General features: G+C 33.4%; 4 protein-coding genes across 5 annotated transcripts; 1 reads left to right on the top strand and 3 right to left on the bottom strand.

Moving 5' to 3' along the window:
- Nucleotides 1–4,956: 4,956 nt before the first annotated feature.
- On the bottom strand, nt 4,957–11,994 carry LOC110025842 (pentatricopeptide repeat-containing protein At3g29290). Of its 2 annotated transcripts, none has more exons than XM_020726511.1 (3): nt 11,919–11,994; nt 8,477–10,397; nt 4,957–5,209 (listed from the first exon to the last, which is right to left on the bottom strand). In XM_020726511.1, the coding sequence occupies exons 2-3, from the start codon at nt 10,061–10,063 to the stop codon at nt 5,033–5,035; spliced, it is 1,764 nt and encodes a 587-aa protein (XP_020582170.1). In that variant the 5' UTR covers nt 10,064–10,397; nt 11,919–11,994; the 3' UTR covers nt 4,957–5,032. The 2 variants fall into 2 exon arrangements, with proteins under 2 accessions (XP_020582170.1, XP_020582171.1); XM_020726512.1 differs by lacking the exon at nt 11,919–11,994 and having other exon boundaries at nt 8,477–10,103; nt 10,243–10,435.
- LOC110025844 (inner centromere protein-like) lies at nt 11,979–14,167 on the top strand. The gene is made up of 6 exons (XM_020726516.1): nt 11,979–12,085; nt 12,300–12,373; nt 12,615–12,911; nt 13,089–13,329; nt 13,431–13,512; nt 13,906–14,167. Exons 1-6 carry the CDS (start codon nt 12,060–12,062, stop codon nt 14,095–14,097), a joined length of 912 nt encoding a protein of 303 aa, XP_020582175.1. The 5' UTR covers nt 11,979–12,059; the 3' UTR covers nt 14,098–14,167.
- LOC110025843 lies at nt 12,852–18,736 on the bottom strand. Its single transcript, XM_020726513.1, has 3 exons — nt 18,464–18,736; nt 15,167–16,915; nt 12,852–12,977 (listed from the first exon to the last, which is right to left on the bottom strand). Exons 2-3 carry the CDS (start codon nt 16,859–16,861, stop codon nt 12,954–12,956), a joined length of 1,719 nt encoding a protein of 572 aa, XP_020582172.1. The 5' UTR covers nt 16,862–16,915; nt 18,464–18,736; the 3' UTR covers nt 12,852–12,953.
- A 2,129-nt stretch (nt 18,737–20,865) lies between these two features.
- LOC110025845 lies at nt 20,866–22,006 on the bottom strand. The gene has a single exon (XM_020726517.1). It carries the CDS (start codon nt 21,866–21,868, stop codon nt 21,080–21,082), a length of 789 nt encoding a protein of 262 aa, XP_020582176.1. The 5' UTR covers nt 21,869–22,006; the 3' UTR covers nt 20,866–21,079.
- Between the last annotated feature and the right edge of the window lie 1,346 nt (nt 22,007–23,352).

Below are 23,352 nucleotides of genomic sequence, written 5' to 3'. Positions count from 1 at the left end.
CAAGTCCCTAAGAGAAAGAGAGGAAGAGAGGGAAGAAAGAGAGGAAGAGAGAGAGGAGGAAGGGAGAGATTTTCTTGTAAATGTCGAGGCGCTCGACGATGTAATTCCTCGAAGAAATAAAATCTTTTGCAGCTCCGTGGACATAGGCAATTTTGCCGAATACCGTAAATTCGTGTGTCGCTCTGATGTTTTTTCTCTGTGTGCAATTTTACTCGTTCCATTTTTTACTTTATTGTCGTCGTTTTTCACAACATCAACCTAGTATGCTTAGAGCTAAAAGAATATAAGAGAACACCATGGCCAAGATAAATAATTGCTTTTTATAGGCTGAGGTGGTAATTAAACCACCTTATGAATATGATTATGCAGATTCATCTTGTTCTTGAACGGTTGTATAAACTTTCAGTTTTATAGATTCTACAAGTGATCAGAAGTTATCCACTTTTGAGAAAGTTGCTAGTGTAAGAGAATCAAAACAGAGGACTATATATGATAGCAAAGTTGGAGTTTTTGCAAAAATATAAAACGTAGAAATTGATTCAACTCCTTAAAGTTAGAGGAACCATGGAACTCCTTAAAGTTAGAGGAACCATGGCTTGCAAATGGACCTTCAAGTACAAAGAAGAAACTTAACGTGAGATAGTATTAGATTTTAGCATTATTAATCGTAAACGACTTTAGCTAGAAGGAACATGCAAACTTCAAGAATGTTTTCTCATCCTTGTGTAAGCATAACTTGATTTACAATTTATTAGTAGAGATTATAACATAGGGGAAGACCGTGTGCCCAGAGAAATGATTATTATGAAAATTGAAAAAAAAAAAAAACTTGGTAAGGAGAGCGGCCAAATAATAACACATGAGAATTTATGTGAATTGGTAAGATCCAACTACATTTATAATAACATAAAAAATAAATATTCAATAGTTTAGATACAAATATTGTCCTGAATTATTTTCTTCAATTTTTATCGAACTAATATAATTCCATATATTTTTCCATATTCGCTTGAAATTTCAGCATAACTCCTCCATCGACTATGATCACTAGAGACACAGAAAAGTCTGTGGTCGCTCACGCCAAACCATTTCACTGGTCACCAGCACTTGTGACAGTCTCTCATTTTCTCTTAAAAAAGTTTCCAATTTCTAACTATCATATTTAAAAATTAATGGCCATTGTCAACCATCTAATAAAGAAATCCCATTGCATGACACAAACTAAGATAATTACCAGCTTCCAATCGCTCCAGTCTCATATTTCTTTGACCTCCACCACAACTCCTAGCTGAATGGAGGAGAAGAAAAAGTGATGAATTGCAGCTATTGATTTCATCTCCTCTTATAAAGCAACATATGGGGGACAGATATACAGAACATAATTGTACGTAAACAAATAAGTATGGTAGCCGCCAAACATGAAAATAAAAAATAAATTTGGTCAAATCTTGATCAAGATTTTCAAAGATTTAAATTGAAATTGAAATCAAAGTTGCATGTGATAAACATAGAAAAATTTAGTTCCATACCTCTTAACATCAGACAACATTTTCATTAATTTAAAATGATTTTGAAATCAAACAGGTACTTGAGCTCCAAACATTTTAACAATCTCCCAGTTGAACATTAATACGAGGTAAGCATTCTATTTAGAAAAATATATATACTGAAAAGGTTTTAGAAAGATTAATTATGAAGACTGGCGCTTATCTTTTTTGTACATCAGCGTCATCTTTTCCCCAATAAACCAAAGAATAATACGCTAGAATATCTTATGCTAGTGTATTTAGCAGTATTATGCTTACAGATTTGAATATCAATATATTATCGATGTTGTAAGCAGATGGATGGACAATGGATTTTGATTATCAAGCACATAATAAAACCATGAAATGGATTTTGAGGTATCTCAGAGGCACTACATGCTAAGATTTAATATATACCAAAAATTTTTAATTCTAATTATGTTTGTGATCTTGATAGGAGACCAAGGCCTAGGTATGCTTTCAGTTTCTTGGTGTGTGCCATCAATTAAAGGTTTAATTTTGTATGGATGTTTTAGCCAACACAAAGATAGAGTACGTGGTATTTAAACAATTAAGAAGGATATTTAGTTCAAAGGTTTAGTAGAAGAATTGCATTTGAATAAAGAACTTGATGTGATAGTTCGAGTACTATTTACTTGGCTAAAGACTAAATGTCTCGAGAGAGAATTAGGCATAATAATATTAGGTATCATTTCATCAAAGACAATGTTTAGAATGGTGAAATTTAAATTTAGAAGTTACGCATGAAGCACAATCTTGTTGACATGCTTGCCAAGGTGATCCATTTCCTCAAGTTTATGCAATGCCTAGACATAATTTATTTGTGCAACAATTAATACACTTTAGGACCTTTAGTTGAGAAGAAGTCTTTGGGCATTTAAGTACAAACTTGGTTATTCATTTTTTTTCTTAATAATATAGAATATTTTATATGTAGATTAATAGGTATTAATTAAACCATTAGCAAGTTTTATTAATTTTTTCTTCAAACCCTAATTACTTTTTGTAATTTAGTTGATTGTGGGTTTCTTTCATGAGACTTATAAGAAATTTTGTGGACAATAACTTAACGCAAACAAACATGAATGAGTGTGATCAAGCGAGGTACAACATTTATTTTCTCTGAAATGATTTCTCGCAATGCTTTTTTCTGCCACCAAATAGATGAGAGAGAGTGAGAGCGTGTGTGCGTGATAGCTCCAAGTACTATTGCTTGCAATTAATGTGAGAGAGTTTCTTTGCTTCACTTTATTTTTCTCTTCGAAAAATATTAGTTCAAATTTGGTGAGCTATTCTTTATTCTTCTCCGTTATTGTTTCCTTCTAAAAAAAGATTTTATATATTTTTTTATGTTCATTTTATTTTTACTCCAAATGCATGTAATGATGAATTATTTGTACCTTCAAGCCTCATGAATATAGTTCATTCTTAACTGAATTCATTTAAATTATAGGGTTCTTATCCATGAGATTATTTGACATTTCTCCATCACATATTTGTGGTGCTTAGATTTGTTTGTCCTAGATTAAAACAATTGTCATCTTTAGTGCAATTGTTTTAAAAATAAAATTCATATCAAAAGTTTCTCTCTATATGCACTATAATTTTTGTTCCAGATGAAATGTCATAAAGTACAATGGAGTAAATGTGAATATTGGATCAAATTATTCTGTACATAATAGATGTTAAATATCAATTTGGAGATAGATGTATATACCAAAATATACTTCCAAATCAACCAACAAACTAGGTAAAACCATAAAGCTAAACTTAAAGATTTATGATAAAAAATAATTAAGTAAAATTTTATGCTTGAGAAAAGCTCTTAGAATTGAAAATAAAGCATTAGAAAGTATGTTAGATTAATAAGTAGTTTACCAAATTTTCTATTTGCTTGATTGATTAAAGATCATTCAATATCACTAGTTTTTAGTGTTTATGAGATTCTTACCCAGATATCCAACATGGTAACATAGATTTAATAAAATTCAATGAAGACTAATAATACTAATCTCGATATCTGTAAAGGAAAGCAATTTTTACATTATGTTAAATCATGATAATTTGATTTTTTTTTTACAACAATAAAACTAAATATTCACCTAATATGCCGCATGACTGGCAAATGTTGAAGCATCATAGCTCTTGTTTTCCCATCTGACTTGAGTCCAATGCTACGCATTTTTCTGTACATTTGCCTTGCTAGGAGAATCTTGCCCCGCAAACAAAATCCTTGTACAAGTGCATTATAGAGGGAAGCATCAACCGGAATAACCTGTTGCATTGACGATAAATAAGTTCAGAATTTGATCATCGATGACAAGCATTCAAATACATAAACAGAGGAGAGCATAAAAATCAATGCAAACATAGACTCATATATAATATCAAAAAATTTAGGATTATAAGTGCAGATTCATAAATGGTTACAGGTTTTTATATGAGATAGGGCCATTATTGCTCTTATTTTACTTCTTTGTTTAGGTAAAAAAGGAAACTACCTTCTTTCGTGGTTCTAGCAATTTATGGCAATTGTTATCATACTGGCCTAATTGAGATCAACAATCAGAAACAAGCAGAGTTCATTTTTAATTTAAAATTAAAGTCTTAAAACACAAATTGTCAGTAGAGCTATATGGTGTGCTTCAGACAGATTATATTAGTTCAAATTTGGTCAGATATTCTTTGTTCTTCTCTGTTATTGTTTCCTTTTAAAAAAAGATTTTATAGATTTTTTTATGTTTAGGGTTTTTATTCCAAATGCATGTAATGATGAATTATTTGTACCTTCAAGCCTCATGAATATAGTTCATTCTTAACTGAATTCATTTAAATTATAGGGTTCTTATCCATGAGATTATTTGACATTTCTCCATCACATATTTGTGGTGCTTAGATTTGTTTGTCCTAGATTAAAACAATTGTCATCTTTAGTGCAATTGTTTTAAAAATAAAATTCATATCAAAAGTTTCTCTCTATATGCACTATAATTTTTGTTCCAGATGAAATGTCATAAAGTACAATGGAGTAAATGTGAATATTGGATCAAATTATTCTGTACATAATAGATGTTAAATATCAATTTGGAGATAGATGTATATACCAAAATATACTTCCAAATCAACCAACAAACTAGGTAAAACCATAAAGCTAAACTTAAAGATTTATGATAAAAAATAATTAAGTAAAATTTTATGCTTGAGAAAAGCTCTTAGAATTGAAAATAAAGCATTAGAAAGTATGTTAGATTAAAAAGTAGTTTACCAAATTTTCTATTTGCTTGATTGATTAAAGATCATTCAATATCACTAGTTTTTAGTTTCTATGAGATTCTTACCCAGATATCCAACATGGTAACATAGATTTAATAAAATTCAATGAAGACTAATAATACTAATCTCGATATCTGTAAAGGAAAGCAATTTTTACATTATGTTAAATCATGATAATTTGATTTTTTTTTTACAACAATAAAACTAAATATTCACCTAATATGCCGCATGACTGGCAAATGTTGAAGCATCATAGCTCTTGTTTTCCCATCTGACTTGAGTCCAATGCTACGCATTTTTCTGTACATTTGCCTTGCTAGGAGAATCTTGCCCCGCAAACAAAATCCTTGTACAAGTGCATTATAGAGGGAAGCATCAACCGGAATAACCTGTTGTATTGACGATAAATAAGTTCAGAATTTGATTATCGATGACAAGCATTCAAATATATAAACAGAGGAGAGCATAAAAATCAATGCAAACATAGACTCATATTAGTCATATATAATATCAAAAAATTTAGGATTATAAGTGCAGATTCATAAATGGTTACAGGTTTTTATATGAGATAGGGCCATTATTGCTCTTATTTTACTTCTTTGTTTAGGTAAAAAAGGAAACTACCTTCTTTCGTGGTTCTAGCAATTTATGGCAATTGTTATCATACTGGCCTAATTGAGATCAACAATTAGAAACAAGCAGAGTTCATTTTTAATTTAAAATTAAAGTCTTAAAACACAAATTGTCAGTAGAGCTATATGGTGTGCTTCAGACAGATTACCCCTGGCACTTTCTCAAACGAAATCACTTCTTCCACCAATCTTTTACATAGCCTATAGTATAAAGCCATCAATGCATTGGCTGTTTGAGCATCTCCTAAATTATTTAATATTTAGTTGAAATCATTCCATTATGTTAGGGCATGGCTGCTTACTTTAGTCCGGGTAAGGAAAACCATTCGATGGGTGTGCCATACTCGTACAAAGTGAAGTAAGTCTCCAACTACTCAATTCATGCATCCAGGTTCTCGACATCAACCATCCCATCAGAAATAGTAATCTTGGCTTCTTCTTTAATGTCCATATCCTTCCATCACAAGTGATAGCCACATTTTCTTTCATTCATGTTTGAAGTTGGCATGGAAGAGAAACAGAGGAGGAATGTAAATCAGACTGTCAATCACAATAGAAGTAGTTGTCTTCATCCCCAACCATCCAACATAATGGTAATTTGATCCATCAATCCAGATAATTAATTGGCTAGATTCATGGTAGAATCATTGTTAGCCATTAGTTGGCTTCCTTCCTCCTCTTTTTCTACTTGTCCATCTGTTTACTTGCTTTCAATGCATCTTCAAGATAAGAAGTAGGTCTATTGTGTCATTATATCATTTTTTTTTCATTTGCATCATACACTAAGGATTAGTGGTCTAATATTTTATTAGAAATTAAGTCAAGCTTAATTTTTGCACTATGATATCACGAGTGATAGCCACATTTTCATTCATTCATGTTTGAAGTTGGCATGGAAGAGAAAGAGAGGAGGAATGTAAATCAGACTGCAAATCACAATAGAAGTAGTTGTTTTCATCCCCAACCATCCAACATAATGGTAATTTGATCCATCAATCCAGATAATTAATTGGCTAGATTCATGGTAGAATCATTGTTAGCCATTAGTTGGCTTCCTTCCTCCTCTTTTTCTACTTGTCCATCTGTTTACTTGCTTTCAATGCATCTTCAAGATAAGAAGTAGGTCTATTGTGTCATTATATCATTTTTTTTTCATTTGTATCATGCACTAAGGATTAGTGGTGTAATACTTGATTAGAAATTAAGTCAAGCTTAATTTTTGCACTATGTTTTTGCTAACTTAAGAAACACTTCCACTTATCTTTCTTTTGTATCCTTTCGACACCGTTTCAAACACACTTCTTTAAATTTAATTTGGAATTCACAAACAGATTAGAGCAATCAATTAGCATTAGTAGGCAACTTTAATTGCGACAAATAGTGGCAATCAACATTATTAAAAATATGCTTTAAAATGGAAGCAAAGTATTGCTGGCCATGCATATTACTTGTCTGTGAAGCGAAATCTAGCAGCAAATTACACGAGTCATACCTACTTTGTGTCATAGTGCAATGTGCCTGGCTTGGATTAAAAAATCGGAAACAAAATTTTGGCTCAAATTTTACAGTTCGGTTTAACACCTGCTGTAATAATTCGGCACAAATGTTTACTTCTACTCATTGTTTCTTTTAGTCATAATTGTCGCTTCTCTTTAGTTATCTATTCACTTCCACTATAGCTATTCATTCTTAGCAGTTCATTTAATGTTCTCTTGCATGCTATTTTTCTTATATGCTTCTCACAAGCTTCTCCGCGATAATGACTATCGAATGGATAATATATTTTTTAAAAGATATTATCGCAGGTGGTTTAAATTTGACTAATTAAATGACATTTGTATGGCCTCTCATTATATGAGTGTTCTAATTTTTAAGTATTTTTTTTCATTACTTCACTATTTATATCATTGATTTTTTTTTTTGGGGTTTTCAGATAGATAAAATTATTACTATCAAATGGATAATATATTTTTTAAAAATTATTGTCGCAGTTGGTTTAAATTTGACTAATTAAATGACATTTGTATGCACATAATATGTGTTATGATATACGAGTCATGAATACTCCGGTTATTAAAAGCTTTGAAGGAAAAAAAAGCCTTACACATTACCTTTCATTTCGTGTTTGGAAAGCCAAGAGACAACACATACAGTGAAAAGTCATGAATACTCCGGTTATTAAAAGCTTTAAAGGAAAAAGAAGCCTTACACATTACCTTTCATTTTGTGTTTGGAAAGCCAAGAGACAACACATACAGTGAACTAACAACATGATAACAAAAGTGGAAGCAAACACAACAAACATTAGCTAACAGGCGGTTGCAACAACAAGCAATGAAAAAATGACAAGCTTAAAAGAGAAGCAACGATGAAGTAGAGTCTAGGCATTGACGATTGCCATAAAGGCAGGAGCAAAGAATAGAGAGTACGGGCAAACTGGTCAAAAAACATGGAAATGGGAAGGAAGAGATTTTATTTGGAGTTCAAGATTTTTTTATTGCTTTCACTGTAGGATTTTGAGCTTATAAATAGGCAATTTCAATTGGAATTGTAATGATCCATTCCTGAATGAGGCATGAATTATTCTAACCCGAGCTTAAGTTGAAATAAAAAATAACAAAAATAAAATATAATATTCAAATTCAAATTGATTTTGTAATTTGACAATTCAATTGAACAATCTAGCTTCTGAAGCTTTGATCTCCCTTGTATGTTGTTGAGTGACGATCAAAACAACCATGAAATCTTAGAAACATTCTCTTCAATATCAATGATTTTATCAGAGAACCAACTTCTCATGACTTGATGCAAATCATACTAGTAGCTTTGCCTTATGAACCTCTTTGAAAAAGACATTAGGATGCACTTCGATGTTTTGTTCTATGAATTCTTAATACCACTACATAGAGTTATTTTTCTATTTTCTCATTTCATGATTATGAAATGACAGGACACGAAAAAATTGCCTTTGGAATAGATTAACTACAGTTTTATACATGTAACACTTTGAAAAATTCACAGTACCTCTAAAATATTTTCCACTTTTGTCCACAAAGATCCCCAGATGCAAGCTCTTATTAGTGATAAGTACGTGAAAGTATCAGGGGTTTGCTTCTGGTCAATCATATGCTGATAGACTTGTAATGCAACATCAGGTTTCCTTGCAGTTTCACAAGCTCGAATGACATAATTATAAGATTTAGTCGAAATCTCCATTCCATTATTTTCCATCTGCCATAAGAGCTGCAGCGAACGTTCCCATAACCCAAGTCTCTGACATGACATCAAAGCTATGTTGTATAACTGACAATATGACGTAGAAGCTGATAAAGCTCTAAAACTCTCGAATAGTCTGAGCACATCGGCATATCGCTTACTCGTATATAGACCATTGAGCAGTGCACTCCATGTACAAGCATCAGCTTTCATCCCTGAAAGTTTCATGAATTCATAAACTTTGAAGGCAAGAGCTTCTTTCCCAGCTTTCCCAAGACAATTTATCACTGAGTTATAGGTTATTACAGTAGGCTTTATGCCACTTTCCAGCATCTTTCTAAGCATGTTAAAAGCTAAATCCCACTTTCCATCCTTAGTGCACGAAGCAACAATCGCCTTCATAATGTCCTCATCTGGCACCAATCCTTTCGTAATCATTTCATGGTAAGCTTCAAGAGCTAGTTCAGAGATACCACACTGCACAAATGTGCTGATTAATAAAGAATAAGTGATCATTGTTCCATTCAAGTTATTCTGCTTGAATTTTCTCCAAATCCTGTCTGTCTCAACCCAGTTTTTAACTTTCCCACAGATTGATATCATTGTATTGTATACAATTATATCAAAGATATGTTTAGATACTCCCTCATCTTCTAATGAACTGAAAATTTCCATGGCTGGTTTGTAACCTTGAGAATCAGCAACAGCTTTGAGTACTAAACTGTAAGTATGGCCAGTAGGCAACCCCTTCTTCCTCATCATCTCGAAAACTACCATGGCATCATCAATGTACCTGTTACGGATAAGACAAGCCAGCAAAGAGTTACAAGCATGCGCAGTGGTTCTAAGGCCGGCAATGTCCATAGAGAGATACAACTCAAGTGCACTTCTGACCTTGTTAGATTTACTGAGGCTCAAAATTCTTTCGGACAATATATGTGCATCTCTCTCCTCCAAAAATTGTAACTTAAGTTCAGAAATCTTGAATCTACTTTGAAGGTTAGAGGAGGGCACATTATCAAGCTCCTCGGGTATCTGCTGTTTATGAGATTCCTTGACGCTAAATTTCTCATTTTCTATTCTATCCAAAAGCACCAATCCTGTTCCTACTTGGCCAACTAAACCACAACAAAAGCTGGATTGTGCAGCAAGGCGTCCCCTTTGCACAATATAAGGCTTACGAAGTCTTCTAAAATCAGTTCCACCGATCATTGAAAATGAAAGCAAACAATGTGTGCAAGAAAATTTCAAAAAACTCCCGTGTGTAATCGAACCAAAAATTTCCATGTCCCGATAGAAACATCTTATATCAGGGATTCTATGCTTTCTAATCGACTTTCTTTCTGCTAGAAAACCACAAGATGAGGAAGGAATTGCGGAGTAAAATCGAAGCATCGCCGCTCTGTCTAACCATCAAAATTCCCTTTTTTTATGTCTGTACGTAGAAAAATCACTATTTTCAAAATATAAAACTTGAAGTAGAAATAGATTTGAAGCTGGGGGATGCTAAGATCACTGAGGAATTCAAACAAGCAGTTGTCGGGCATCTAGAAAATGGCGTCGACCTATAATACCATATCTGTAGTGTCTTCATCTTGCTTAGTGGGGGAATGGGAAGAAACTTCGGTGCTATCCTTCCTTTGCCCGCTTCAATGGCGCCGAAGAAGTGAAGAACCCCGCTCTCAAATTCGAGCTCCCTCGAAACTGAACACTCGGCCGCTATCGGATGCTAAAAAATAGGATTATTATGACCTTTTTTTTTTAATACATAATTTATATGCATAAATTTAAAAGCCAAAATGCTAATTATATAAAGATGAAAAATTTATGTGTGAGATAAATACGTAATGATTGTGTGCTAGAAATATAAAATTTTCTTTAAAAATTGCATTTACAAACATACCACCCGACTCTTATGTATTTATATATCTACCAATTAAATTTTACTTTTTTTTGTTTATACCACCCAAATATTTCATATCAAATAAAAAGTATCACTCTTTAAACTTCTAAAATGTGTAATATAGCAATTATACATGTAAAAATTGAAATTTAGGTGTTATATATGTAAATTCTTAGAAATTAAGTGGTTATATGTAAAAATTGACTTTTATGCGTCATGAATCTAAATATATTTAATAAAAACTATAAATTACATTAGAAAATTACAATGTAATGGAGGAAAACATAACTTTAAATAGGAGCAGTGCCACCCTAGAAAAAATATACGCATAAAAAAGATAAATTAAGATCTATTTTACTTGAGTTGCTAAATAAAATCAGGAAAAAAATAATAACACAGCTTTATTTGAGAAATGAATGATTGGACTACTTTCAAGTAAAATGAACCTTTATTTATTTATTTATTTATTTATTGTCAAATGAGTGCCAAGATGCCCAATGACATCTTATATTTATACATTTGTCATTTTGTCTGTGAATAACACCCAAAGAGAATAATATAAGAGAGAGAGAGTGTGTGCTCTAAGACAGACAGCTCTGCTATCGTGAAAATAAACAGGATTCCACAGGTTGGGAATCATAATCCGTTTATGTTGTTGGATCCAACGAGAAATTTTCAATATGCTTAAAAACATATTAACTACAAAAATTGCTCACCGCCTCTTTAATAAACTGTATTTTACATAACAAACTTACAAAATTACAGGCATGCATTCTCAAATAGTTTATACGCAATTTTGTAAAAGATATTTGAGGTGATCGAGTCTATGATATACTAATATTGCTATGAGGACAAAAAAAATAGTCCTTTTTACGATCTACTCTTTCATTGCATCCTATAATAATAAAAAATAGGTGCATTTACAAACATACCGCCCAATTTTTATGTATTTACATATCCAACACCTTAACGTTACTTTTTATATTTATACCGCTTTCATATCACGTCCAAAATATCATAATTTTAACTTAAAAAAAAAACTTAAATACACATTTTCATGAATATGGCAGCATACATATAAAAATTAAAGTTCAACAGTTAGATATGTAAATACATACAAATTAAATGATATGCCTGCAAATCTTCATATTATACAATAACCATGCATCATACGATATAATCCACCAATAAAAACAGAAAGCAAATAACTAAAAAAAATTCATTGCCCAAGGCAACAAAGGCAAGCTGCAAAAGCAAAATGCTGTAATCTAATAATATTTCTTAAAGAAGAATACTCGAATAGAAAAGGCATCCCTGCCTTCATCCCTGCTTCAAGTAGATACTTACAGAACAAACAATGCCTCACTTTGCTGAGAAAACTCTTTTTTCTTCCTCAAGAGATAAGCCAAACAAAGGCTATGCTCTGAAGGTTGGTCTGCTGACAAATTCAGAATAACTGGTTGAGACATTTGCTGTGCAGCATTAGGAATGGACAGTCTGCTTAAACAACTAAGGTATTTCATCTTCGTGGTTTTAAACAATAGGGTCTAAGATTATTTATCATCAGAGTAGAATTCAAAGCCCCAAAATTATGTTTTGCAGAGTTTAAGCTATATCTTGCTTGAAATAACTTTCTTTCCGCTTCTTTTCTGTTAATCAAATCATACGCTAGATAACTGAAGGTGAAAGAACTTAGCTATGATTGAGTAAATATAATTTCCATCATAGGGTAAAGTTTTCTGATGAAAACCAGAAAGATTCATACACTGCCCAGGAAGGAAGAATACCGCCCTTCAAGAAAGGTACTCATACAAAGAAGACATTTTTAGGACCGTTTACACTTTTGATTCTATTTCTGCTAATTTTTTTATCAAACTTTCCTAGTGATTCTACATGTGAATAATAGAAATGGTTTGCTAAATCAAAATGGAAATTTTCGGCATAATTGAAAATTCAAATCGAGCAAAGAAACTTATAATCTAATAAGCTAATAAAGGATCCACCTAGAAGCAAGAAAGAAAACAATATGGCTCATCTGTGCAGAGAGGAAAAAGGCAACATCCTGGTACCGACGATCGTTCTCCAGCCAAAAGGACGAGGAAGATGATTCTGCTGATCTTGAGTTTGGGGCAGCCATTGCAGCTGCTGCATACGCTATCATGTTGGAGGAAGAAAAGGGACTCTTAGGCAAGAAGAAAAGTGATGAGCTTGAAAGCTCCCTTACCAAGACCAAAAGCTGGAAGGAGGATAGAATAAACAGGTCAACAGACAAAAGAAAACTTTCGAGATGGTTCAGTGCCAAGGAAGAAGAAGAAGAAGAAGAAGATGGCAGAGTAGCAGGTCAGCTTCCATTTTTCCATAAAATCCCATTTTCGATTGTCTTCATTTGAAAGGAACAAACTTTAGCTGTGAACAACATAGAAGTGACATCAAGTAAGAGATTAAAGAAAATGTAAGTGAATTTTTTTGGCTCTGCATGAAAAAAAAATCCTTAAACTATTGATATCTCATGTTCAGGTGATAGTTTCAAGAGAAAGTTATCAGCATTAGATGAAAGAATGAAACAGAAATCTGCTGCAAATCTGAAGGAAAAGACAATGAGTTCAACTCCAAGCGTTAAAAAGACTCCACACACAAAAAAACTCGTGCCACCATATTCTAGCTATGGATTTCCTGATGGGGATAGAACTCAGTCAACAAACGGCCTAAAAAACGCAAACCTTTGGGAGCAGGCAAAAATGGAGAAAATAAGGAAAAGGTAGCAAACATATAACAGATTATTTCTACGTCTATTGAATGATTGGTTTCATGAAATTTATTGTTAATAACTGAAAGTGTTTTCGACATAATAAATTTCAGGCACGAAAAGATGAACAAAACAATTTTGCAATGGGAGAATGAGAAGAAGGTGAAAGCCAAACGACGAATGGAAAGAAAAGAGGTTTAACTTGGTTTACAAACTAAAGTTGATCCCTTTCAATCTAAAGTTTGAAAACTAAAGACCCGAAAAATCGGATCGGACAGGCCGGTTTGACCGGTTCAATGTTAACAGGTCATTCGACTGGTTCGGCCCAAGCTCAAATCTTTTTCTACACAATTCTAAATGATTTTCAAATAACCGACCAATTCTAGAATTATCGAATTATAGCCCTTTGATTTTGATCGGATGGCTAGAAATAAGATGTTTAAATTAAAAATGAAGAGAATGTCATATCTCAAAATGTTGGTACTCAAAATTTTCAAAAGAGAAGTATCCAAATCAATGAAATTGTTTGATTTTACCTTGGCATGAAAATTTTACTTGCTAACAACATATTCAAAATGGACATTTCAGAGGAAATTGGAAATGAGGCGCACTCGAATATTACAAGAATTCCGTGAAGAAATGAAAAGGATCGACATGATTGCTTCTGGAGCAAGAGCAGTGGCAGATGATACAAAACGAAAAGATGAATTAATGACAAAGGAGAAAGCAATAAAGATGCAGTCAGCCATGAAAATACGCCATAAATGTTTCTGTTTCTGATTTAAATTCACAAAACAATGGTTTTCTTCAAATTTCATTGTAAAAATTACTTACTGCGACAAACATTTCGAGAGAAGTGCCATGCTTAAAGATTGTCTTAATTGCTTCTGTTACTTAACTGAGTTAGACAAAACTGAACTTAAATTGAAAAAAAAAGGATAACTAAGAATAATTTAAAAAAAAATGGTTAAAAAGTAATAGCTTTTCAAGATAAAATATTAGAAAATAAATTTAGGTGATTTGTAATGCAAAAGGAAGTTAGAATATAAGGAATAAAATAAGCAAATAAATTTTATGTAAAAGGATTAGAAAAGAAAAAAAAAATAAACTAAAATTAATGACTGGAAGCTAAGAAAAAAATTTATATAAAATCTAGTTATTACCAAGTATAACAATTAGCGTTATATAACTACTTTAATTTTAGTACTTCTCATGCTTCAGTCAAAATTTGCACCTTCAGCATTTGTTACATAATTCTCTATAGAAGGCAACTTAATTTACATTGTTTTAAATCATTTTTATATTATAAATGGCTAATGTTGTACTGCAATCTAATAATAATATTTAGACTTATCAGTTCTTTACTTTTCTTTTTAGATGAACAATTTTCATAGGGTATATAAATGCATTCCTTGTTATCAATATTTAAAATCATTTTTTCGTAAGTAAAGTTTTTATTAATTAAAATATGGCTCTTCTAATTTTCAGTAACACCTCTACCATGCCCACATGTAAGATCAAGAATCAAGCATTGTATATCACATATTGCATAAGTCTCATCATACAGAAAATTCATAATTCAAATTTCAGAATGAAAGAGGAAAACTTACATAAACAATAGCACACAATTAACATTTCATAAAAATCAAAGATTGTACAAATTTTTCATAGAAAAAATAGATATAAGAGCACATTAATAAAAATAATATTAATACAAGCTTTCCCACAAAAGATATACAGTTCCAGTCTTATTTAATACATATAAGAACAATTTTAGATATTTTTACATTATACCAGACATTTAGTAGCAATTTGAACAAGAGCATGCAACTAAACAGACAAATCATACCAATGATGCTGGTTTGGCTTCCTGGAGCGAAATCACAGTCTCGAAAGCACCCACTAAGGCTTTCACCTTACTCTTCTTGGCCTCAACAAGCTTGCTTGCTGTTTCCTCAATCACATAATTGAGAAGGCCTCGAATCTCCTTCTTCACCTCTGCATCTTGATACTTAAAAATGCTTGTTTTAGCTTTTGAATTGACCTTCTTCATCGTGGCAGCGCGAGCATCTGAATTATGTTCTTTGGAGCCTCCAATGTCTCTCTTCCTCCTGAAGGTTCTCTTTGTGGCTTCAGCATTGGAATTTTCACCAAGGACTCTCCCTCTATTGAATCTAAGCCTTTTCGGGGCAGTAGTATCAGGTGTTCTGTGTTCAAGCACTTTGCCTCTTTGAAATTTTAATTTGTAAGGAGAGGAAGAGTTGTCAGCTAGTTGTGGAGCAGCTGAAGTCCTTATTGCATGTCTCTTATCTTCTTTTTTTGAAGCAGTACTAGAGGCGGGTGCGGTAGAACAAATAGGAGTCTTTTGAGGCTTCAATAACTTCATTTCCCCAATTTCAGGCTTTTCACTACTGTTTGCCCTTTTTTCTTCCCGATTCATCCTATTATTCATGCTTTTGGAAGTATTCAATTGAGATTGGGACCTCATCAATGGAGTTCTCACATTCAAAGGTATTGCAGGCGCTGCAGTACTATTTGCTTTTCTAGAAAGAAGTGAATCGTTTTGATTATTAGTTTGAAGCTTAAAAGATGCAGATTTTTTTATGATAACTGAATTCTTTTGTTTCATCACTTCGAGTTTTGTGTTGTCTCCAAACTCAGCTTCCGTGGAAGCTGATGAGTTCTTCTGTTTGAGAATGTTGCTTTTTAAAGGAGTGGATTTTGGCAATGATGAAACTTTTGGTTGATTTACCTGTTTCTTGTTATTGCTACCATTTGAAAATTTCTCATAAATTATTTCATTATCTGGAAATTCTGGGAGAATCACTTGTGGGGAAATTTCTTTGCTTTTACTTTCAAATAAAAGAGCCAGAGAGTCAACATTGATAATTTTCTCGGATTCAACAATGTTTATCTGACCCTTTTCATCATCTTCAACTTGTGACTGAATCTTCTTCTCCGAGCTTCTAGGAATAATCTCCTCAAAAGATTCAATTCTTTTATGAGCTGGTGAGCGAGTCTCTGAAACAATGTTCATGGAATCATTAAGCAACCCAATTTTCTTAGCTAATGATCCGGTTCGCCGCTCCAGTTCTTCTGAAACCATGAACTGTGGCGAAGATACAGCCCTTCGATGTTTGGATAATAAAGTTAACAGATTAGTATTCACAGAGTTATCAGATATCCCAACTTCCTTTGGCTGAATATTTTGCTCCACTACTTTGTCTTTACCAGAAGGCTCCATCATAATCAACATTTTTTTCTTTGTGTCAATACAAGTTGGACCTTTCACAAAATCAATACTATTTGCCATGAACCTTCTAAAAGTGAGATTTTTTTCCCCGTGTTCAGACCCGTGTTTCCTCCCATACTTGCATAAATTATGGCAGGAACCTATAGGTTCACTGAGATATCGAGAGTGAACTTTGCCGAAACTATTTGAAAGCAATAATGGACTGCGACATCTTATCTTCACCCCATCTTTCGACATTTTATTCGATGAGTTCAAGGAGATGACTTCCGATGCCACATTGTTGTTGTCCATTTTAGAACATCATTCGTAAGGGCGAAACATTTGAACAAGCAAATAACTTAAGTTCTGCAATGTCAAAAAAAACACACCTGGAAGGTCAAGCAACATGTGATCATGTTTTAATAGAGGGGACATTTACATGCATATCATTCAATTCCTAAATATTGACATATCTAACACCTAAACTTTACTTTCTACATTTATATCACCCAAATCTTTCGAAATACCACAAATACCACATACCGCTAGTATAACTTTTAAAAAGTGAAATACATTCTTTCATACGTAAATGTAAGATGGTATGTATTTAAGAATTAAATTATGGGTGTTAGATATATAAATATATAGGATTTTGAGTGGTATGTATGTAATTTGAGTGCTATGTATATAAATCTTCCTTTAATAGAATTTGACTATCATGCAAACGAAAAAGGAACAGAGAAGGGGGCAATGTAAAACTAACTGAAAAATCTTTCATTCTCTTTCATAAGACAGCTAAGAATAGATTATGACTGCAACAGCAGATATTTAAAAATATATACCAATTCAAACTAATAATAATGATCTGCTTTGTCTTGACATATTAAAGCACCCTACATGGTTAATAAAAACAACATATGTCGAGCTGTGGGGAAGAGAAAATACAAGAGGCCAGTGGTTCTTCAGGCTTCAACAAATAACAGTATATAACATATTGAAAACACAAAAATAATTATGAAATCATGCTGATATTACTCTAATTTCAGAAGGTAAAGATGATTGATTGCAAAATAAGACTTCTGCAATACATGCTTAACAAAGCTTGTGTTGATTCTAGGATTGATAATTTCATTCAAACCAGCTTAAAATAATCAAAGAAACAAATCAACGCTCATAGCTTAATCTCTGCAATAGATTTAGGCAGGATCATATGAAAACAAGACTACATAATCTTAAAAACAAACGAAAAAAAAAAGTAATTTTTTTTATAATATGTTACCTAAAAGCCGCTAGCAAAATATCGCTGATGAACCCTAATACCAAGGAGCAATGTACAAAATGAAACGAATGATATGCCTGACAGAAACTAAATCTGCAAACACTGAAATCAATCGATAAGCACTGGGATACGATAAGCCAGGATCAAAAACAGAACACTTTTGGTGCTCACTGAAGTAAGTAAGGGGTTTTTTATATAATATATTAACAAAATATTACAAATTCCAATCACCTTCAGTTCACGCTTTCAATAGACAAAAGAAAAAAAAAAACATTGAGTTTGGTGAGCTGCCATAGAAAAGGAGAGAAAAAACATCAATTTTAGAAGTAATTCCTCCTAAGAGCAGAACGTATTCAAGCAAAAGAAACTGACAGTCATCCGGGAATAAAAATGACAGGAACAATAGAGATTGATCATTTCAAAATCCATTCAACGCCATAAAGCAGTCCCTCAAGATCCACTCACCACAATTTTCAAAAAGAAAACACCGTTTAATCGAATCCCGTTCGATTTCAAGAACAGAAGCAACAACAAAAGCCAAGCTTTCCAAGAAAGACATTTGTAAATCCCGTAGGAAGACGGATTTACGGGATTTAGAGAAGCCAAAGCGTGGGTCAGCAGAGAGAGAGGGTTACCTTCCTCAATAGTATAGTTTCTGGTAGGAGGGGAGCGGAAGGAGGAGAAAGATCGGAGTTTTGGAGGCCTTACTACGTCGAGATCCAATCCTTGCCTTCCCAGCTCTAACCGCGACTTGTATGGCGACCTTTCCGTCACAAAGGCGATGGTTTCAGGTGAAACCGGCAGGTAGCAAGGCTTTCGGGAAGGGGAAGGGGAAGGGGAAGGGGAAGGGAAGAGGGGGTATGGTTTTGCCGCGCGAGAAGAGAAGGGAGGGGGTAACTGAACGGTTAGCTTTTAGGTTGGTTAGCTGCCACTCCAAATCTCTTTTTCCTATTTAAAATATTTCAAATATATTATAATCATAATATTTTATAAATCGTTTACATTGTATTTCACTTTTTTAACAAATAAACGGTTCTTGCAATTGGACATAACCTGATTTCATCTCTGTTCATATGAATTATATGAGCTACCCCATAAAAAAAATAAAAACTTATTATTTTTTTTTTGTTTGAGAATAGTAATGGATTTTGATTAGAATGAAAAAGATCATACCTTTAACAATTTACAATAAAATGGCAGAATCAGAGGCCGAGATGAGCACAATAAAATCTCTCAGTATCACTTACTCTATAAATGAGAAAAATAAAAGGGAAATAACAGCAAAGCTAAGGCCTTTCAGACAAATCCCTCAACAAAAAAGTGAAGAAATGTGTATGCCAAACAATGGGGAAGGCCCAGCCTCCTCCACCATCTCTCCCTTCTTCTCCCCCAAGCGTAAAAGTAAGAAAAAAAAGCTTTTTTCCTTCTTGGAAATGCCAGCTTGGGGGCAGGGAAGGCTCACTAATAAAGTAACAAGAGCGCGAGAAATGAGGGAGGCAAACAGAAATGTCTAAAAGGAAATGTTGTTAGTTGTTTTGTTGGTTAGCTGCCAGTGATTTTGATTTACCCAAAATTGGTCTTTGTTTAGTCTATATTTAATAAAGGTTGTTCCTCTCATCTTCTTTTGTGGGGATATTTATAGAGAGAGAGAGAGATAGAGAGAGACTTATCTTGATCTATGAGGATATTTATGAGAGAGAGAGAGAGACTTATCTTGATCTATGAGGATATTTATAGATAATGATTAACGATATTTTGATAATTTAAAATTAGAAGATAGATAAGGTTTGACCATGCTCTACAAAGCATTATCTTTAGCCATATTTTACTTGATTTAATAGAACATCATATTTTAGTGTGAATGGTGTGGGATCAAAGATGATGTTGAATCTGTTTTTGCAATAAATTAAAAGATAAAATAAAGAAAATAGAAATAAAGACAAATCATATGTCAAACTTAATTGATTTGACCAATGGAGCTACATTCAGTATGTCTAAAGTTTCATTTAGATAGTATCCCATGATGAACAAGAGTGATTGGGAAAATTTATTTTAAAATTAATATTATATTAATTAATTAATTAATAATATAACATACCAATTTTAAAATAAATATCTTATTAAATAATTTTTTCATAATTACAATATTCTAACACAAAATTTCTCATCTAACAAGGCTATGTGACTTTTAGTTAATTGTTTTAATTCGGGGCTAATGAAATCAATTTATGGTTTATGTTTTTTTTAATGGAAAAGAAACTAAAAAAACTTATTTGTTTTTTAATTTTTAATTCTTTTTTTTACACAAATATGAACTCTTTTTTTTAATAAAAAATACTAAAATAGCTAAAAAGTATTTTTAATATTTTTAAATCATGATGCCGATGTCGACTCTTGACCTTGATCTTATAATTGCTTTGCAAAGATGGTTTTGAAACGGGTCAGGGGAGCTAAAATTAGGTTTATTATGCCATTAACATACTACTGCTCATTATGTTTATAGGAGTAAAGAGTTCTCTTTCAATTTTTAAATGAATCAACTTATGATATATGATAGAATGAATCAAGTTTAAGATTAGACAATCTCACTCTACACCACTAAAACTTGTGATGCTATCATCTCAATTAATTGGTCCCTAGGGTTTACATTGAGATCAATTTCACATAATCGAGATATTAAATTTGGGTCATTTTTTTGCCATGATTTATACATGAGACCCCACTTTTTTTATCAATTTTCATGAGTCAGGTACTAAATTTGAAGCACTGCAAAATTTTATTGCAAAACTGGCCACATTTGAATAGTCGAGAGACAATTCTAGAATTTAATTCTTACACAAGCATGGTACAATACTTTTGACACAATATAATTTACAGTGACCAGACCAAATAAAGACTTTAGTTCCAAGGACAACTAAACCAGTCTCAACATCATTCAATCAATCAATCAGGGTACACAAGTTTTCAATCAGATTAACCCATTCAAAAAAAGAAAAAAAAAACCAAAAACCAGAAACCAGATTCTGCTGAAGTGTACTGGAAATTAATACAGAAATCCATTGATGATAAATATTATGCAAAAGTATCAAAATGCGTCACTAAAACACGTCACATTTGAATTCTGCAGGTTTGCTACAACACATAATATTTTGTAGCAGCTAAAATTGCATTACCAAAGCACATAAGATTTGAATTATGCATGATTGGTAGATGCCATAATGAGCCAACTCGAAACTTGTTATCTCTGGAGCTCAATTGATGATTTCCCTGATGAGCCAATCCAAGCTTGGGTATGCAAAGTAAAGTATCAAGAAGGAAGGCAGGGCGAACAAGATTGTAACGAGAATGTACAGAACCAGAATTGCAGCGCTAGCAGGTATGGCGTAGAGCACGATGAGGAGAAAAACGATGACCAGAGGAAACTTAGCAGTCAACTGAACGAAGAAAACAAGGGATTTCCTCAACGATGCATTGATCCTCTCCGCATTAAGGTACTGAACTAGCGAACTGGCTTGATCCGGACTACCTGCTTGTGATTGTTGGAAAGGTCTTCTAGCATTGTGATTCTGATATCCGTTGCTTCCGAGAAACAATCCGGCATTAGAGTGCGGGGCGGGTTGATGACTTGCACAAAGCGAAGAATGTGACTTACGCCTGTCACCGTTCAAGCTCTCAACCATCCAAAGAAGGAAGAAGTTCTTGCGAGGAAATTTGAGATTTCCCTTGTAAACTAGTCGAAAGGACAAGAGATTGCACCAAGGACAGGAAATGAAGAGAGGGAGCTGGATGGGAGCGCTTGGAAATTTCACGACAGCGCACTGAAGTCCCAAAACACAGTTTTTGCAGAGGGTGTGACCACACCATAAAACATAAGGCACATTCTCCACAATGTTGAAGGACTCCAAACATATTGGGCATTCCAGGCCTTCCTCTCTGCTGGTGCAGGAGGAAACTTCATCATCAGAGCAGTCTCCATTTGAAGAACTAGGGCTTGGTTTAATATTATTGTTTGAGCCTAGACAACCAGTGAAACTCCACATTGCAACAGAAGAAAGGCGTTTGTCCTACGGAAAGAGCAGCATGGCAAAGGTTGCGCGGTTACTGGGCAGATTCAGCTTGGGAAGCATATCTAAAGGGCAATTGACAACCATAAAATGCGCAATCAAGCAAGAATATAGAACTTCAAAGCAAGTTCAAATAAAAATAAAAAATGGAGAGTTAACAATGATAAATAAATCAAACTTGTGTTTCAATGTTATCTTCATATTTATTAAATCTAGTTTCATGGATGAGAAAAGAGATTTTAGTTCACGTCAAGCACCACATATGAAAATCAAATGCAAACCAATAAAATAGAGCACAAAAGAAAACTTCTTTAATCGGAATACAACCTAGGAAGTCACAACAGGAAAAAACGACAAATAATACATGGAATGTCCATTATTCAACTGCGATACAACAAAAAAAATGAAATATAAATTAAAAGCTTTGAGTTTAAGTGCGCCAAACAAAGGGCCATAAACATTCAAGTTACATTTTCCTAATGTAGTCATATTCTTGATATATATTATTTACAAGTGAACCTGAATGGGATAAAATTTCTTTGATTCCAGAGTAAAAGCAACTTTGAGGGCATTCTTGGTTGTATACAACAATCCCATGGCTATAAATGATTACAGGCAAAGTGCATGATGAATCGATATAATTATAAAAAGAATAATCAATATCATTCCTTTAAAAAGTCAAAAATAAAATTAGTAGCAAGAAAGCAGCTTCAGCATTCAAATGTTTGGTTCATAGACTGATCTGAATCAGATCTTGTAAGCAACACACTGTGCATACATTGAACACGTTATCCAAGTGGTCCGGGCTGATGTATCTAAGGCATCGGTCCCCATCCAAAGCAGTAGTCATGCACACACTGATCAATTAGTTCCAGCCCAGAACGGTGAGACAATGATGAAAAGGGTGAAAGGAGCCTGGCACAGTTCAAACTCCCAACTCAACAAGTCATAAGGCCCGCCATAGTGAATGGGGAACGATCTGACCTAAAGGCCACTTTTTTTCCATCGGTGGTTCATCGACGGGCACCATCGACCATAGGTTAGAGTTCCCACAAAGTATGAGACACAGGACACCCACGGACCAGATGCTCAGGAAGAGATGGCTTTGTATCATCTATAAACCCCCCATATGCAGATTATCACTAAAAGCTGGATTGGATGAGTATGAAGCCTCTTTTCCCTGAGAAGATGCGTAAGGATCTATTTTCCTGCCTTATTTCTGGTATAAATAAAGAGTTCAACAGTAGGAAGAAGGATCCCTCCAGAAAGCGGATTCCTTCTCTCTCTCTGAGGATCTCTCACCAGCACCTCAAAGGGCTTCACTTGTCTCTTATTTTTTTATTTTTAGTTCTAGCCTTAGATGTGCTCATTGGCAAATCCGAGTTCAACACACACCATAGTGAATGCCAAGGCCACCCACAGTAGCAAAACAATAATAATAATAATAATAATAATAATAA

The sequence above is a fragment of the Phalaenopsis equestris genome, unplaced genomic scaffold, assembly GCF_001263595.1.
Source record: "Phalaenopsis equestris unplaced genomic scaffold, ASM126359v1 Scaffold000335, whole genome shotgun sequence".
NCBI classification, from domain to species: Eukaryota; Viridiplantae; Streptophyta; class Magnoliopsida; order Asparagales; family Orchidaceae; genus Phalaenopsis; species Phalaenopsis equestris.
This window is presented reverse-complemented; position numbering and strand designations above follow the sequence as displayed.